The sequence below is a fragment of the Dermacentor silvarum genome, chromosome 4, assembly GCF_013339745.2.
Source record: "Dermacentor silvarum isolate Dsil-2018 chromosome 4, BIME_Dsil_1.4, whole genome shotgun sequence".
In the NCBI taxonomy this organism is placed as follows: Eukaryota; Metazoa; Arthropoda; class Arachnida; order Ixodida; family Ixodidae; genus Dermacentor; species Dermacentor silvarum.
Window position 1 is genome coordinate 185853089 of NC_051157.2, and position 16909 is coordinate 185869997.

Consider the following 16909-nt stretch of genomic DNA (forward strand, 5'->3'; position numbering starts at 1 on the left):
AAAGATAACTTGCCGCAGATGGGAGTCATACACACATCTTCCGCATTCGCTTTGAAATGGGCGAGCTGCTTTGAAGTATTCTTTGGGGAGTTTGGATTTCATATTAGGCATTACTGCCAAATATTTTGCTGAAATTTAAAGTCTAGGTTACCGACGTCACCCGATGTCCCTAATATACCCCTGGTAGAACAAAAACATCGTTTTGCCAATGACACGAATATTTTTGGTTTGAATATGCGATGTATCTGTGGTTAACTTGAAGGAATTCATTCTAGCGCGATAAGAAACAAATACTATTATGCATTCGTTCGTCGTCAGTTAACTCTCCATGCAGGACATTTCACTCATTAACTTAAACATTGGTTATCGTAATGCGCTTGCGGGTGAGCAGGGAAGTCATGACCTCAACTTTAGGAGAGTTTGAGCACTCGCCTTCAACACAAAGAATGGCAGGTGAACGTAGCAGCGTAAGTAATTTATTGATTTCAAGCTGGGTGCTTCACGGTGTTACAAAGTGCCAATGGCTCCTGGCTGTACTATATATTCAAAGACAGCGAAGTACTTCGAAGCTCAGCCATAGACTCCGTGGCCGAATCTGCCGTAGCCTCCAAGTCCAGGTCCGTAACCTCCAAAGCCTCGGCCGTAGCTTCCGAATCCTCTGCCGAATCCACCGTAGCCGAGTCCAAATTCACGCTCGTAGCCGAACTGGGTAGCAGCCAGGTTGAACACTGCAGCCAGCACCAGGAAGACGAGGAGGCCCGCCTTGCTGCTCAGCGATATCATGACTATATCATCCTCCCGCGAGATAAATGTGGAAGACACTGAGCATCCAAAGAGAGGCCTCATAAGCGGATGGACCCAAACAGTAATAGTTTTCAAACACGAGCAAAAGTATGCAGACCATGGTACCAGCGAAAAATTTAAATTTCTTCCAGCTCATCTCCGCAAGATAAAATCGCTTCAATACATGACATTTTTCGAACACGTACCCGCTGGCACTAGCCTTGGATTTGAGAAGCCATGCCCTGGCTGCGAAGAAAAACATTTATCGTAGCACCATAGGTCTAAGCAGTTTCATTCGCGAATGTACTACGTTCGTGCGCTTCACAAATGCTGTGGGCAGTAAATTTGACCTGGCTGTTTAGAGGGTCAATTGAAGATACGAGGTTCCTGCCTTGAATGCCCCTTTTAATTTTTCGCCTTTGCTTCTATACACTTTCGCTTCGCTGCATTTGATAAGGTGCAGTGTGACTTCCAGTAATTTGTTAAATTTTTCTTTTGTCTAGGCTATACGATGCGCGAAATGATAAAATTAAGGATGAGTATGGGGACCACAACTTGCATGATTCACGGATATTTGTATGTTTGTATGGATCCTGTACAATGGCGCATAAGGACGCAGATTCCACATGGATACCGTAAAGTTCCCAAGGCTCTCATAAAAGGAATACACGTTTTAAGTTCAGAAGAAAAAGAAGTTTCACGGGTGTCTTTGAGTCATTTTGCTTTTTTTTCTTATGCTTGCTGGCAGGAGACGGGCGTCCCGTGGTGTTACACAAACTACATAAATTAAGAGCACGTCTGTTTAATGGGGGTTCAACAAAAGCTCAACACAGACGCAAGTACTTCTGTTTAACTCTAGGCAAAGGAAAGTGCGCATTTAATATTACGTTACCAGCTGTTGATAAACGCTCCTCGCACTCGAGGTCTTGAAGCTTCGAGCCCACAATGTCAAGGGCTTGATCCCATGCCACGCTGCACGCAATTTGGTTTGACTTACAGAGTTATGGGGCAACGCCAACGGACCCCAGCTGATCAGGTTTATTCCGCAACTTTACAATACGGCATATGTCATAGCCACTGTGCGTACTTAATACCTTGAAATCCAATCGATCAATTATTCAAAATAGACATGCTCCTTAGAGGTGAATGACAGCTCAATATTCTCTGAATTAAACAACATAGATGAATGTCAAGATAATATTATTCCATAAGAAATAATGCATGAAATAATTGAGAGATTACAGACCCCTCGGCTCAATTGCTTTTTCTATAGTACAAAACATCCACTAACAAAGTTTCAAAACGAATCTGGGCCACATAAGGCTTCAATCAATCCCGAAAACAACCTGAAACAATAAAACGATGGTTTCCACGCATATGTATTCAATCATTAATAGGAAAAGTCAGCAGATCTTATTCGTTTATGTATCTCTGTCATAAAAAACTAACATGCTAACTAACAGCGATAGAATGAATGCAAAGTCAAATAATATAGGAAGTATAACAGGATATCTATAAAATTACCGGTAGAGATTGCGCAGCTACAATTATTATTTACAAGAAAAGCGTGACTACACGGAATTTGAAGGGTGCCAGGCAACGAGACACAGCTCTGCAATCGTATCCAGTGCATGCTTCATGATTCAATATATTCGTTATTCTACATTGCGAAGGTTTAGGCCTGATAATCAGTGCAATGTAGCTCATCAGCCTACGGTTTGCAGATGGCATTGTCCTGCTGGGAAACACGGAAGATGACTTCCAACAAATGTTTGAGGAGGATAACCGATAAATTGTAGTAGTAGCTTTTGGGGTTTGCATGCAAACGTCAAAGCTATGGTTCGATAGCCTGTTAGAGGAGCAAGAATTTGTGTTGGTTAGTTAGTCTCAAACAAGCGCAAGAGTACACTGAAAATTGAGTGGTCGTCAAATGGAGTGATAATCACGAAACGTAGATATCTTCAAGCACTTACTTGCGGCTTTGCTGGTCTCGTACATACGTTCCTCTGCTCTCCGACGTTGAGAGCGCATTTATACCTGGCAGCACGAGTGCCAACGTGACCTTCGCTTATAGCACTTCAATTAGTTACCTCAGGCATGCCCGGAAAACCGAGCTCGCGTTGCGCTTCAAAACGAAGTGGCTGTTGCGATGCCAAGTTAATGAGGCCAAACGCACTTATGAGGAAGTGTTTGGAATCATTTCTTATTAAGGCCACTACGTTGTAAATATCACGCCGCATACCAATCACTAGGAAGCTGGCTAAGAGCACCGAGCACAAGTAAACTTTTATTTTGCATAAATTCGAGAAATACTGAGTGAAGGACACCACTTAATTCCTTGTGGACCCATCTTCCCGTGCAATGTGTTCTTGCTGCGTGCCTGATGGCATCGTGGCTCTCGGAATGCCTCTGCCGCTCGTCGGTGGGTTCAGCCGTGCAGTGCGCTGCAGCTCTTGTTTTTCATTGCGATAGCGTTAAGGGCCCCGTGTCGCACAAAATGCGGTGTCGGCGTCGGCGGAGTTGTCCGTGAGCGAAAATTTCTGCATACGAGTATATTTAGATATATGTACATGCCACGCCTTGCTATATGGCATGCGGTATGCGCGCATTATATTTCCACATACTGTAAAAAATTTCCGTCAATATTGTCACGTAGTAGTGACGGTAAAGAAAACAGTCGTAAAACTGTGTATGACGAAACTGGTTGTTTATTGGGTGAACCTGTGCCCACGAAAGCAAGCTACACTCAAAGCACAACGATAGCGGCGAACAAAGTCAGCGATCGTCGAAAATCTGATGTGCGGTGAAACGCGCCGGCTTTTATACATGAGTCATCGAATGTTCCAGAATAATCCCTGTTACCCGCAGTGTCTTCCAGAAAGTTCTAGACAATTCGCGTCGGTCATACCATTAGATAACATAAGCGTCGGTGAAAACAGGCAACGGAAAGAAGCATCGATAACGTTCTAGAAACTTCCGATACAGGCGCGTCCTGCGCGGAGCGATAACGTTTAACATTTGTTGGCCGTTGGAAAGCGGCCACCGGTGAAAGATAAACATGTATACGTGTCAATACCCTCCACTTAAAAAGCATCGTCCCGATGCTACAAACAAATGTGAAAGCGAAAACAAAACCACGCGTAATAAAGAAAAAAAAATAACAAAGTAACAAAGTACCTAAGTTTGTCAGCGGGCGTAGAAACGCTTAAGACGCACCACGTGGATGACTTCAGGTCGTGAGCGGCGCCGCTGTGATTGCGAAATGCCGTCTGGCACGACCTCATAGTCCAGTGCGCCAATACGTCGGATGATCTTATATGGTCCGAAATAGCGACGTAACAGTTTCTCGCTAAGTCCTCCTCGGCGTATCAGAGTCCAGACCCAAACACGGTCGCCGGGCTGGTACTCCACGTAGCGGCGTCGAAGATTGTAGTGTCGGCTGTCAGTCCTCTGCTGGTTCTTGATGCGCAGGCGGGCGAGCTGTGGACCTTCTTCGGCACGCTGCAAATAGGTGGCAACGTCGAGATTTTCTTCGTCGGTGACGTCCGGTAGCATGGCGTCAAGCGTCGTTGCCGGGTTCCTACCGTAGACCAGATGGAACGGCGCGATGTGCGTCGTTTCTTGCACGGCCTTGTTGTATGCGAAGGCCACGTACGGAAGGATGGCATCCCACGTCTTGTGTTCGACGTCGACGTACATTGCCAGCATGTCAGCGATGGTCTTATTTAGGCGCTCGGTGAGGCCATTCGTCTGTGGATGGTAGGCGGTAGTCCGGCGATGGCTTGTCTGGCTGTATCGCAGGATGGCTTGAGTTAGTTCTGCCGTAAAGGCTGTACCTCTGTCGGTGATGAGGACTTCTGGGGCACCGTGACGCAGGAGGGTGTTCTCAACGAAGAATCGGGCTACCTCGGCGGCACTGCCTTTGGGCAAGGCTTTTGTGTCGGCGTAGCGGGTGAGGTAGTCCGTAGCTACGACGATCCATTTAGTCCCGGACGTCGACGTAGGAAAAGGGCCGAATAAGTCCATCCCGATCTGCTGGAATGGTCAGCGAGGTGGTTCGATCGGCTGTAGAAGTCCGGCTGGCCTTGTCGGCGGTGTTTTCCGTCGCGGACAGTCTCGGCATGTCCTTACGTAATGGGCGACGTCGGCAGAGAGGCGAGGCCAATAGTATTTTTCTTGTATCCTCGCGAGCGTGCGGGAAAAACCGAGGTGTCTCGCCGTTGGGTCGTCATGGAGAGCTTGCAGAACCTCTGGACGTAATGCTGAGGGTACCACGAGGAGGTAGTTGGCTCGAAGAGGTGAGAAGTTCGTCTTTAAAAGAATGTCGTTTTGCAAGAAAAACGACGCCAATCCTCGCCTGAACACCTTGGGCACAATGATGGTCTTGCCTTCCAGGTAGTCTACAAGGCTTCTTAGTTCCGGGTCGGCTCGCTGTTTTTCGGCGAATTCGTCGGCAATGATGGGTCCCAAGAAAGTATCGTCATCCTGGTCGTCCTGTGGCGGCGGTTCGACGGGGGCGCGAGACAAGCAGTCGGCGTCTGAGTGCTTTCACCCGGATTTGTAAACGATGGTGATGTCGAATGCTTGAAGTCTCAGACTCCATCGTGCGAGACGACCTGAAGGATCCTTCAAGTTAGCTAGCCAACACAAGGCGTGGTGGTCGCTCACAACTTTGAAGGGCCTGTCATAGAGGTAGGGGCGAAACTTTGATGTAGCCCAGATGATGGCGAGGCACTCCTTTTCTGTTGTGGAATAATTTGCTTCCGCCTTCGATAGCGACCGGCTAGCATATCTTACAACCCTTTCCAGTCCGTCAGTCCTCTGCACAAGCACGGTGCCGAGTCCTACGCTGCTTGCGTCGGTGTGGACTTCGGTATCGGCGTTTTCGTCGAAATGCGCAAGTATTGGCGGTGATTGCAGGCGTCGCTTCAGTTCTTCAAATGCTTCGACTTGCGGCGTCTCCCACTTGAACTCGACGTCGGCCTTCGTGAGGTACGTCAGCGGCTCGGTGGTCCGTGAAAAGTCTGACGAACCGCCTGTAATAGGCGCGCAGTCCAAGAAATCTACGCACTGCCTTCTTGTCGGCGGGCGGAGGAAAGTCAGTGATGGCCGCCGTTTTCTGTGGGTCAGGGCACACTCCAGACTTGTTTATGACGTGGCCCAAGAACAAGAGCTCCTCGTATGCGAAGCGGCACTTTTCTGGCTTCAACGTGAGTCCGGAGGTCTTGATTGCTTCAAGAACTGTTTCAAAGCGCCGGAGGTGTTCCTCGAAGCTTGAGGCAAACACAACGACGTCGTCCAAATAGACGAGCCAAGTCTGCCACTTCAAGCCTGCCAGTACTGTATCCATGACGCGTTGGAAAGTGGCAGGCGCCGAGCAAAGACCAAACGACATGGCCTTGAACTCGAACAGTCCGTCTGGTGTTATAAAGGCAGTCTTCTCCCGGTCCCTCTCGTCGACTTCGATTTGCCAGTAGCCGGTTTTGAGGTGCATCGACGAAAAATACTTTGCGTTGTAGAGTCGATCCAAGGCGTCGTCAGTGGGTGGGAGGGGGTATACGTCCTTCTTCGTGTTATTGTTGAGGCGACGATAATCGACGCAGAAACGTAGGGTTCCATCCTTCTTCTTCACTAACACCACGGGGGACGCCCACGGACTCTTGGACGGCTGGATGATGTCGTCGCGTAGCATTTCGTCGAGTTGTTGCCTTATGGCCTCGCGTTCGCGCGCCGAAACTCGGTACGGGCCCTGACGGATTGGGCGGACATATTCGTCGGTTATAATGCGGTGCTTGGCGACAGGGGTTTGTCGAACTTTTGACGACGACGAGAAGCAGTCCTTGTATTGCAGGAGCAGAGCTTTTAACTGTTCTTTCTTATGCCTGGGAAGGTTCTGGTTGACGTCGAAAGTTGGTTCAGATACTATAGTCGTCGTTGCAGGTGCACTGGAATCCGTGAAGGTGAAAGCACTGCTGGGTTGTACTATTTCGTCGATGTAGGCGACCCTGGTGCCTTTGCTAATGTGCTCCAGACACTCCAGATTTGTATTCGTGGCTGAAGTTCGTGAGCATCACTCTTGCTTTCCCTTCACGTAGCGGAGTTATGCCTCTAGCGACGCAAATTTCATGGTCGAGCATTAAGTAATGATTGACCTCGACGATGCCCTCCATGTCTGCAGGCACTTCGGTACCGACGGAAATCATTACGCTGGAGCGAGGCGGAACAATGACTTGTTCTTCAAGCACATTTAAGGCATGGTAACTGATGCTTGTATCCGGTGGTATCGCTTTGTTCGTTGAAAGCGTTATCGATTTGGACCTTAAGTCGATGACTTCACCGTGTTGGTTTAGAAAGTCCATGCCTAGGATGACATCCCTGGAGCATTGCTGCAGGATTACGAAGCTCGCTGGGTAAGTGCGGTTGTTAACCGTTACTCGCGCTGTGCAGATTCCAGCCGGCGTTATTAGGTGGCCTCCCGCTGTCCGGATATCGGGTCCTTGCCAGGCCGTTTTCACCTTCTTCAACTTGGCGGCGAACGGGCCACTGAAGACAGAATAGTCGGCTCCAGTGTCGACGAGAGCGGTGACGTTATGACCATCGATTAGCACGTCTAGGTCGGTAGACCGTCGTCTGGCGTTGCGGTTAAGTCGTGTCGTCGGATCACGGCTGCGTCGGCTTGCTCCGCTGCGGCTACGTCGCGTCGGCAGGTCGTCTTTCGACGGCGAAGTCTTGTCGTGAAGGCTCTTTCCAAGCGGCGTGCTGATACCTCGTCGTGATGGTTCGCGAATATTCTTCGATGGCGGCGGAGGATCTTCGGCATTGCGTCGTACAGCAACCGCACCTCCAGCGGTTGCTGCCTTTAGTTTCCCGGGTAAGGGCTGGGAAATCGGCCCCGGGTGGGACCGGTGTACTGACGGCGATGCGGCGAGATGTAGCGGCCTGGTGACGGCGAGCGTGAGGGTCGTTGGGGTTGCCACTGGGCTCCGGCGAGGTAGTCGGCAATGTCGCGCGGTCGTTCACCCCGCACTGGACGCGGCGCGTTGACGGCGAACCCTCGCAGGCCCATCTCGTGGTATGGGCATCGGCGGTAGATATGACCAGCTTCCCCGCAGTGATAGCAGAGCGGGCGGTGGTCGGGGGCGCGCTAAATGTCCGTCTTTCTCGGGTAGCTGCGCTGGGTGACGGGCGGGCGTGCTGGTTGCGGCGGCGGCGGTGGGCGACGGAACTGCGGCGTTACGGGGCCCTGGTGCGATCGTGAAGGAGGACCTTGACGACGGGCAACGGCGGCGTAAGTCAGCCCTTCCGGCTGGGGTTGCGGCGATTGCGGCTGCACATCAGGAACTCCAAGTGAGCGCTGAACTTCTTTGACGACGTCGGCGATAGATGTCATTTGAGGCTGCGACCTGGGAAATAGCTTTTGCAGCTCCTCGCGAACGACTGCTCTGATGGTCTCGCGCAGGTCGTCGGCGCCTAGCGTTTGAGCATCGGCGTAGTTGGTCAGGGCACGGCGGTTGTATTGCCTCGCGCGCATTTCAAGCGTCTTCTCGATCGTTGTGGCCTCGGAAAGAAATTCGGCGACCGTCTTGGGCGGGTTGCGCATCAATCCGGTGAATAGTTGCTCTTTGACACCCCGCATGAAGAACCGAACTTTCTTTTCTTCAGACATGTCGGGGTCGGCGTGGCGGAAGAGGCGAGACATCTCCTCCGTGAAGATCGCGATGCTCTCGTTCGGCATTGCACTGTGGTTTCTAAGAGAACCTGTGCCCTTTCCTTTCGTACGACGCTCATGAAGGTCCTCACGAAGTTCTCACGAAAAAGATCCCACGTCACCAGGGTGGTCTCTCTGTTCTCCAACCAGGTCCGAGCAGCGTCATCCAATGAAAAGTAGACATGGCGCAGCTTGTCGTCGTCGCTCCATTTGTTGAACGTCGCGGTCCGCTCGTATACGTATGTCTCCAGCCAGGTTTCAGGGTCTTCAGCCGATGATCCACGGAAGGTCGGTGGCTCGCGAGAATGTTGGCGCAGGATGGGGAACGCTGGGGCTGCCATTGGGGTCGTTGAGTTGGCCTTGATCGCCGTGGTCTTCTCGGGAAGAAGTCCGTACTCCGGGAGAAGTCCTTGCTGCCTACGGCTTGCTCGATGGTCCTTGGCGACGTTGGCGTTGTCCTCCGGTTTCGGGCTTGGATCGCGGCTTTGCGGGGGCGTTCGCTGCATGAACGCACTAGCACCTCCACCAGATGTCACGTAGTAGTGACGGTAAAGAAAACAGTCGTAAAACTGTGTATGACGAAACTGGTTGTTTATTGGGCGAACCTGTGCCAACGAAAACAAGCTACACTCAAAGCACGACGATAGCGGCGAACGCAGTCGGCGATCGTCGAAAATCTGATGTGCGGTGAAACGCGCCAGCTTTTATACATGAGTTATCGAATGTTCCCTGGTACCCGCAGTGTCTTCCAGAAAGTTCTAGACAATTCAAGTCGGTCATACACTCGGATAACATAAGCATCGGTGAAAACAGGCAACGGAAAGAAGCATCGATAACGTTCTTGAAACTTCCGATACAGGCGCGTCCTGCGCCGAGCGATAACGTTTAACATTTGTTAGCCGGTGGAAAGCGGCCACCGGTGAAAGATAGACATGTATACGTGTCAATATACGGAGGAAGTGCAGTAAAAATACGGAAAATATGTCATTTTCAAAAATACAGCAAACGCTTCTGTTAAAATAGAGAAAGTGCTCCTCGTTTTAAGTTTTACGAACATTTTCCCGTAATAGTACAGTGACTGCACTGTCATGTACGAAACAGACTGAATTCCGTATATTTGTTACGCGATCATCCGTATTTTTGCTTAGAAAACTCTACAAGCTGTCTGAGTGAGTGCTTGTATACTCACAAAGTTTCATCTAGCAACTTTTCATTGAACGCGCAAGCGGTTCTCTACACAATGTTCTTTTTTCGTTCTTTGTTTTACTCAAGCACATTTGTATTACGTGAAAGTTGCGATTGTTTCATGCTACTTCTTGAATGTTGTATATTATTAAAATGAAAAGCTCTGTAAATCAATGAACAACGATGGTCGTCCACAGTGAAGATGGCAAGGCAATTGCTCACTAAAGGTCGGTGAGTGATTGCCTTGCCAACGTCAGGATGATAACTCGGCGGTTTTCATACCGTGCTCCTGCGACAGCTTTTTTGCCTTTGAAATATGTGCGGACGAGCAATTATGGCTTACGTTTTATATGCACGTACTTTACGGTCATTGCAATTCCTCCTTGTTCGTCTTTCTAGCTGGGATTTTCTAGCTGGGATGTGAAAAAAACTGCTTTTGATATACATAATAGGTCCTTCTGGTACTGTTACGTCCATATTTCATTATTTTTGCAAACATCGCCGAGGTGGTTGGGCAAGAAGTTCTTGCCAGTTTGTTAGGGTATAGATAGTGTTCTACTGACTTCCTATTTGTTAGACAAAGGGGTTTACTTTGTACTTCATGACAGGAGTGCGCGACCGATAATATCTATTTTGTGTGTTCCCTAGTGGCATTATTTTTCCTTATTTTTTTCAACTCGCACTGAAAGTAAGGTACGCAGCCCTCCTCGGAAATTTGGCAACACACGCATTCGTTCCAGCATTCACAGAAACTTACACGTTCTCATGTTGCATGAATCTTGCCATCGAATCCCAGTTTAAATATTGTGCACTTCAGCTCTTCTCGCTACTAATACCACCTGGATTATTGCCAGCGCCGTAATCCAGGCGGCAATTAAAACTATAAACTATAATTCACCTCTTACGTTATGGGAAGCAGTCGTTGTGTTTGTTGCGCTGGTTGCATGCGGCGGAAGTAATTATGGAGTCCGAAATGCGCGGTGAGATTTAGACACCATCTAACATCTATAACACACTTGCAGAACTTCATCATACGTTTTGGCTGTGATTTTGGCTACTTTTCGCTCACGGAAAATTTGAGTTTTGCTATTTTTGGGCTACATTTTGAGATCATTTGGTTATTTTATGCTGGGGCTATCTGGCTACCCTGCATTGGAGTGCTGGTGGACAAATACCCCTTCAGACAACACGTCTGACAGTGCAGCTGAGGCAATATGCGAAGGTGTTAATATATGGAGTGTCCGAACTATCATGCGCCAAATTTAGAAATATGCAGATGTCATGTAGCTGGACAAAACCAAGGTAATGTTGTTTGCCGTTGCTTGGAAATAGTGAGACTATTTTTGCAATCTGCCTAATTAGATCAATTCTCAATTATGATAACTTCTTATAACTTCTCAATTATTATAACTAAATGAGAAGTGTAAATGAGACAATTGTAGAAACCACGAAGAACTCCCGATACAGCATTTTGTTGTGCAATGTGTTCTATATAAAAGTGTTTCTTGAAGCGTCAAAGAACCCCGCGAATACACGCAAAATTGCCGCGTGAATGGCCACTCGCGGCACTTTGCGTGTATTCGCGGCTTTCAGTCACGCTCGGAAAAACACTTTTATGTGGCACGTGTTTCATGTAATTATAATATTTGAGAAGTTGAACAAATAATTAAGACTTAATTACGCAATCAGGCAGAATGCAAAAAAGTCTGAGTATCTCCAAGCGACGGCAAACAACATTACCTTGGTTGTGTCCAACTACGTGGCATTTGCATACTTTGGAGTTAATTTCCTAATAGTTGGGACACCCTGTAAAAGCCAGATTAGCTTCTCCGAGTTGATATATTAATATGTTCATGGTATTCGATTGTGGTCTAGCTGGCAACAATGCTATACAGGAAGAAGTAATTTTAATTTGCTCTTCGCAGCCCCGAATAACTTTTGAGTTAAGTGCTACTGCTATAATTTCTCTGTAGAACATGCAGTAAAGTTAAGCGTTCCAGGAGACTGGCATAAACATAGATCAATTTACATGAATGTCATATGTAAAGATGAGGTGTTCCTGTTTGGTGACTGTATAAATTTATGCTTTAGTTCCAAGACAGTCTTGCATGAGGCAGACTCGGATGGCAAATTTGATTTCTTTAGGGCAATTTGGCTCAAATGCATAGGTAATGTTTGTATGCATACACATTACATCCCTATTGCTTAGCTGATAGTGCCCCTGCGTGCTAAAATATGCAGGGCTCAGATTGAAGACTGTCAACTTTTGTTGTAAAATCAACTACACCTTTTATATTATAAGATTACAATTATTGTATACCGTCATAGTGTGATGATACATGTGCCGGATATATTTCACTTTGTCTGTAAAACCCAACACACTGCAGTATCATGAAAATTTATTCTATGTGAAACATGCCATGCAGCTTGCCGATTCGCGCAAATATAAGGCACGTTTTTGGGGAATGCTTCTGGTCTTGGAATGCACTTCATGTTATATTCTTGTTCGCGACAAGACTATAATGCAGATTGTTCTTCTTTACATTTTCTGACATTTTAAATTGCTGCGATCTGAATCACTGGACAACAATGCTGTGATCGCCACCGCGTGTGGAGCCGTGTCCAAACACACACGAACGAACGCAGCTTTGCCTGGTTCGATTGTGTTGCGGGCACTTCTGAGGTGCTGCCTATTTATTACCCTTGGTGGCATGAAAGTGCCATCCGCTTCTATGCATTGCTTTCTGTTTCCTTGTTGCATCACTTCACATTATGACCTTAACATATTTTTTGTTCTTCTTAAGAGTCTCATATACCCCTCCCCTCATCGTGTTATAATTGGAGTTGCGTTATTTATGTGCAAATATTTATGTAGAGATGGCCAGTGCTTCAAGTCACTTTGTCGTAAAGTAAGCTACGTGTCCCTAAAAATTCAGTATAGCAGAATACCAAAGTCGAACTGCCGAACACTACCAAGCAGCCTTAGTGCACAGTCTCAAGCAGATAGATTGCATTGGTCATGCAAAGGTGCACAGCATACCTCTTTATTACTTGCTGAGCACTTGAGCTAAGAGAAAAGTGAATATTTATGTAGCTTCAATTAAGTGCCATCGGCCATTACGTTTGCCCTCGGCAATTGTGGATCATTATCACGGCATTTCTTTTTTTAATTCATTTTGCTTATTATAGAGGGATTACTGCCTATGTGCGTAGGAAACCAATCACATGGGCATTCAAAAGCCAACAATGTGTAAACTTAGAACATTGATTTTGCAGTTTGATGGTTCAGAATAAGTAGAAATGCACCATAAACGCTTTTAACTTTTACTTGACACAATACTAGAGCATACAGCAACCACACTTGCCTGCTGTAACCCTGTGCCAAATAAATTTCAATTCTAGTGCAGCTTTCCCGTGTATGCTTCTTGCATTCTGTCAGAGGGCTGGTAACATGTTTCACATTTCTAGCAGCTAACTAGCGTGTCTATTAACAGTAAAAATGTGCGAACTATATATTTAACGATATGCTAGAATCTACAGGCAGTTAGCTTGGAAAACTAAAGCCATAAAATCAATACAGTGATGCGACATTCTGTTCTCATGTCACGGGATTGAGAAAAGTAAAGTGGGAGGTGTTTCCAATGTTCCGACTAGAAAGAAAAGCCAGTATAAAATGTTGCACACCACTGATCTCTTCTGTAGGGCGCTGGATAGCGCAACGAGTGTCCTCTACTGAAGCCAACCTTGTCCCAGAAGTTGATACTTCACCACTTTGCAGTGTCATTTAGCCTCCACGAGAGTGTGGCATTTCTTCCGCTAAAATACTCGCCTGTTGTGGGGTAAAATACCAAAACAGTTGAGAGAAGTATTTCGCGAAGACGTCCACAATTGTCCATCAGAGCGCCGACAGCGTCGCTAAAATGAGTGGTGCGTGCTGAAAACACTGGTGAATAAGAAAACGCTTTCTCTAACAAAAACTACCGCGTACCAGTTCAGAACATCGTAAAGGCTCTTACCAGACATGTGGAGGCATCTCCTAAAATGCACAAAAGCACAAAAAAAAACTTTTATGGCAGCAATAATATGTGACCGCACGTACTAGTACGTGCAACACACGCCCCTCTCCCGGTAAAGCCGCTGCACGACACCGCATTTCCGCTGGCTTCACCTGCGCCTGGCTGGGTGGGCAGTGAAGCGGCATCTAGCAAAACATAGTAGAGATCAATAGCGCACGCAGTATTTTGTGTATCCTTTCTCGGCGCCAGTTGAACACACGGTAACTTTTTCTAAAGCAGAACTAAGGGCAAGTCATCTGACACATTGCATCTTAACGTGGCTGGTGCTTGGGCAAAGTAAATGCTGTGGCATGGTAGACTTGCATGAGGCAATCTAGGAGCCAAAAAGCCTGCTGGATACTAACAAATGACCAACATATTGTGAGCATGCTGAAATTCTTTTTTTATCCTCATCACTCATTTGTGTAGTGGAGACGGCTCTCACAACTGGCGAAGCCTGGGAAGCATGCTGAACTTCACAAAACCAGTTTCAATGTAAAATGTGTGTGCATCTCATAATTTCATGGCTGCAAGAGTGAGCCCACTTGTTAACACATGAGTTTTCATAATTGCCATGCATTAGCCACTTTATGTGCACATCAAAACTATCTTGAGAGAGCTGATATTGCCTTTAGAGAGATTGTAGGGGCGAGCTTGCATTTCAGAATGCAGACTAATATCAACACATTCAACATCAGAACAATTTGTTGATAATTTCGGATCGGGAATCTTCAAAGCATGAGTTGTTTAGTGGTGTTAAGATTCTGCTTAAAGGTGTTGATTGTTACATTCATATAGTATTCAAGCATTGCGGTAACAACATTTTTCGCTCGGAGTACATAGTAAGGGTGCCACATTCCACTTGAGCTGGGGGCATTTTGCTCCATATTCAAAAACTGTTTTTATCAGTTGAGATTTTCAAATTTGCATTGTTTAATAGCTGTTGTATGTAACCTATCCTAACCAAACCTAGCCTAAACATCTGAATAGTGAACACAATTGTACCTTCTATTGATTTTCTGGATTTTACACCCTTGCTGCAAACAATTTATTTTGGTAACTGCTTCCACCTTACAGAAAAAAATTGCTTGAAGAAGACGTATCCACAAATAATACTAGCATGACACGATTATAAATATTATAATATTGTACTTTGATTTATGTTTTTACACATATGGATCTCTGTTTGTGGTGTAAATGGGCTCCTGATATCCATCTGTGATGCAAGATTTCAAAGAATAAAAAGAAGCAAGAATATTTGCCTACTTTTCAAGAAAAGCTCACGGCAATTTTCACATGAAAAGTAAAATAACTAGAAATGAGTTTACTGAGCATGGAAGAGCGCTACAAATGTCTCCTTCGAATAGTGCCATATACAGAAGCGGCAACAAACATTTAGCTATATTATTTGCACTTCTATATATGGTCCTATCATTTGTTGCAAGATGTATTCAGAATGGCCACAGCCCAGTCATGAGTGTCGTATTGTGCCATGAAGTAAAGCTGGCATCACCCTGAGAGTGTTGCAAAGCTACGACTACAACATAATTGGGTTCCTTTAGGAAAAAGACTTGGCTCAGAAAATTATCCTTTTTTTATGCAGCCTGTCGAGACAAGGTTTCTTGAACATGGCCATGGCCCTCAAAAAAGAAGCCGAGACCACAGACTGCCGACGTACATTCCTGTTCCGGCAAAGACGAGCCAGCCTCAACCATCTGGGTTTTCCAAAGTGAACTCACCACAGCTTGAGCCACTCCTTGCCACGAACATGTGTTCCTCTAGCCACCGTGCAAAGGTTCCTTGGGGCACAAGTGCAACTCTGCGCCCCCACCTTTCTTCTGCAGTTTTTCTACCTACTTAGCTAACCAGGTGGGTCAAAGATAGCAGAAGGAAAGGGAATCGCATCATTAAGCATATCACTTGCTCAAGCTCAATGCATTATGAGAGTGAACAACGAACGAGAAATAGAACTTGATCAAGCTCAATGCAGTTTGAGAGTGAATTACAAACGAGAAATAAGTAGATGATATGGTCTTCATACGGGCACTTCTTCTCCCACAGAGAATAGGCAGTGAAAAAAAAACAGCTTATACAGGCTTGAATAATGGTAGGAATGATTTGGCGTAGATAGGATAATGACTATGAACGTTTCCGGCGAAGGTAATAGGTTGAATAAGCAAAGAGTTAAGACACACACACATATATATATATATATATATATATATATATATATTTTTTTTTATTCGGGCAAAACAGGTACAAGGTTTGCCCGCGAGGTAAGGCAAAAGGAGGGCTTAAATCTCATGACTAGGCCTTACCTCGCTGGGGCAGCAGAGATAGCGGAATTTGCAAGTTACAAAAGCAGTTTGTAAAACAGACATTTCATAACTACATACAAAACAATCTTTGAAGCACACTGCAGCACACCATTTGCTTGTAAAATAACATACAAACGAGTTAATACATGACTAACATAAAAGTAACATTTCAAGAATTTAATTATTACATCACTAATGCAACAACCAAGCACCTTTAACACTGAAGAATTCACTGTTGCATTAACATTTGTACAGCATATCTAGATCAGAAGAGAGAAACATGTTCACTATGAAATGTTTAAATTGGCGAATAGTTCTACAATCTCTAGCTACATCAACAATGTTAGGGTACGTATTACATAAACGCATGGTTTCATATTCGATAGTTTGCATGCCATAGTTTGTCCTGGGTTTCTTCGCTACTATTGAGGTGTGGCGTAAGCTGTACCCTGTGTTTCTACTGAGGTACCGGTTTGAAAATGTCTCAAAATTGCTGGATATATCTTTAAACAACCGAATGCAGATCTTTGCTTGGTAAGAGTTTCTAATATTAAGGATATTGTAGCGCATCATTAGTTTAGAAGATCCTATGTATTGATTAGAATAATTAAGCAAACGAACAGCTCGCCGTTGTAATACCGCTAGTTTTTCTATATCGGTTTTATTGCCGTTTCCCCATACTAATAAGCCATAGCTAAGATGGGAATGTACCAGCGAAAAGTACAGTTGTCTGACAAGCCTTACAGGCACATAGTACCGGATTCGTTGTAGCAAACCAACTGACCGTGCAACTTTAGTGCGTACCTTATTTATGTGCTCTGTCCACCTTAAGGTTTTATGAAATATAACTCCTAGGAAAG

The 16909-nt window shown here is 46.0% G+C and overlaps 1 protein-coding gene across 1 annotated transcript; it reads right to left on the bottom strand.

The window, feature by feature from the left end:
• Positions 1 to 456: 456 nt before the first annotated feature.
• On the bottom strand, positions 457 to 2782 carry LOC119448431 (neuropeptide-like protein 30). Its single transcript, XM_037711737.2, has 2 exons — positions 2757 to 2782; positions 457 to 821 (listed from the first exon to the last, which is right to left on the bottom strand). Exons 1-2 carry the CDS (start codon positions 2779 to 2781, stop codon positions 571 to 573), a joined length of 276 nt encoding a protein of 91 aa, XP_037567665.1. The 5' UTR covers position 2782; the 3' UTR covers positions 457 to 570.
• Positions 2783 to 16909: the final 14127 nt, after the last annotated feature.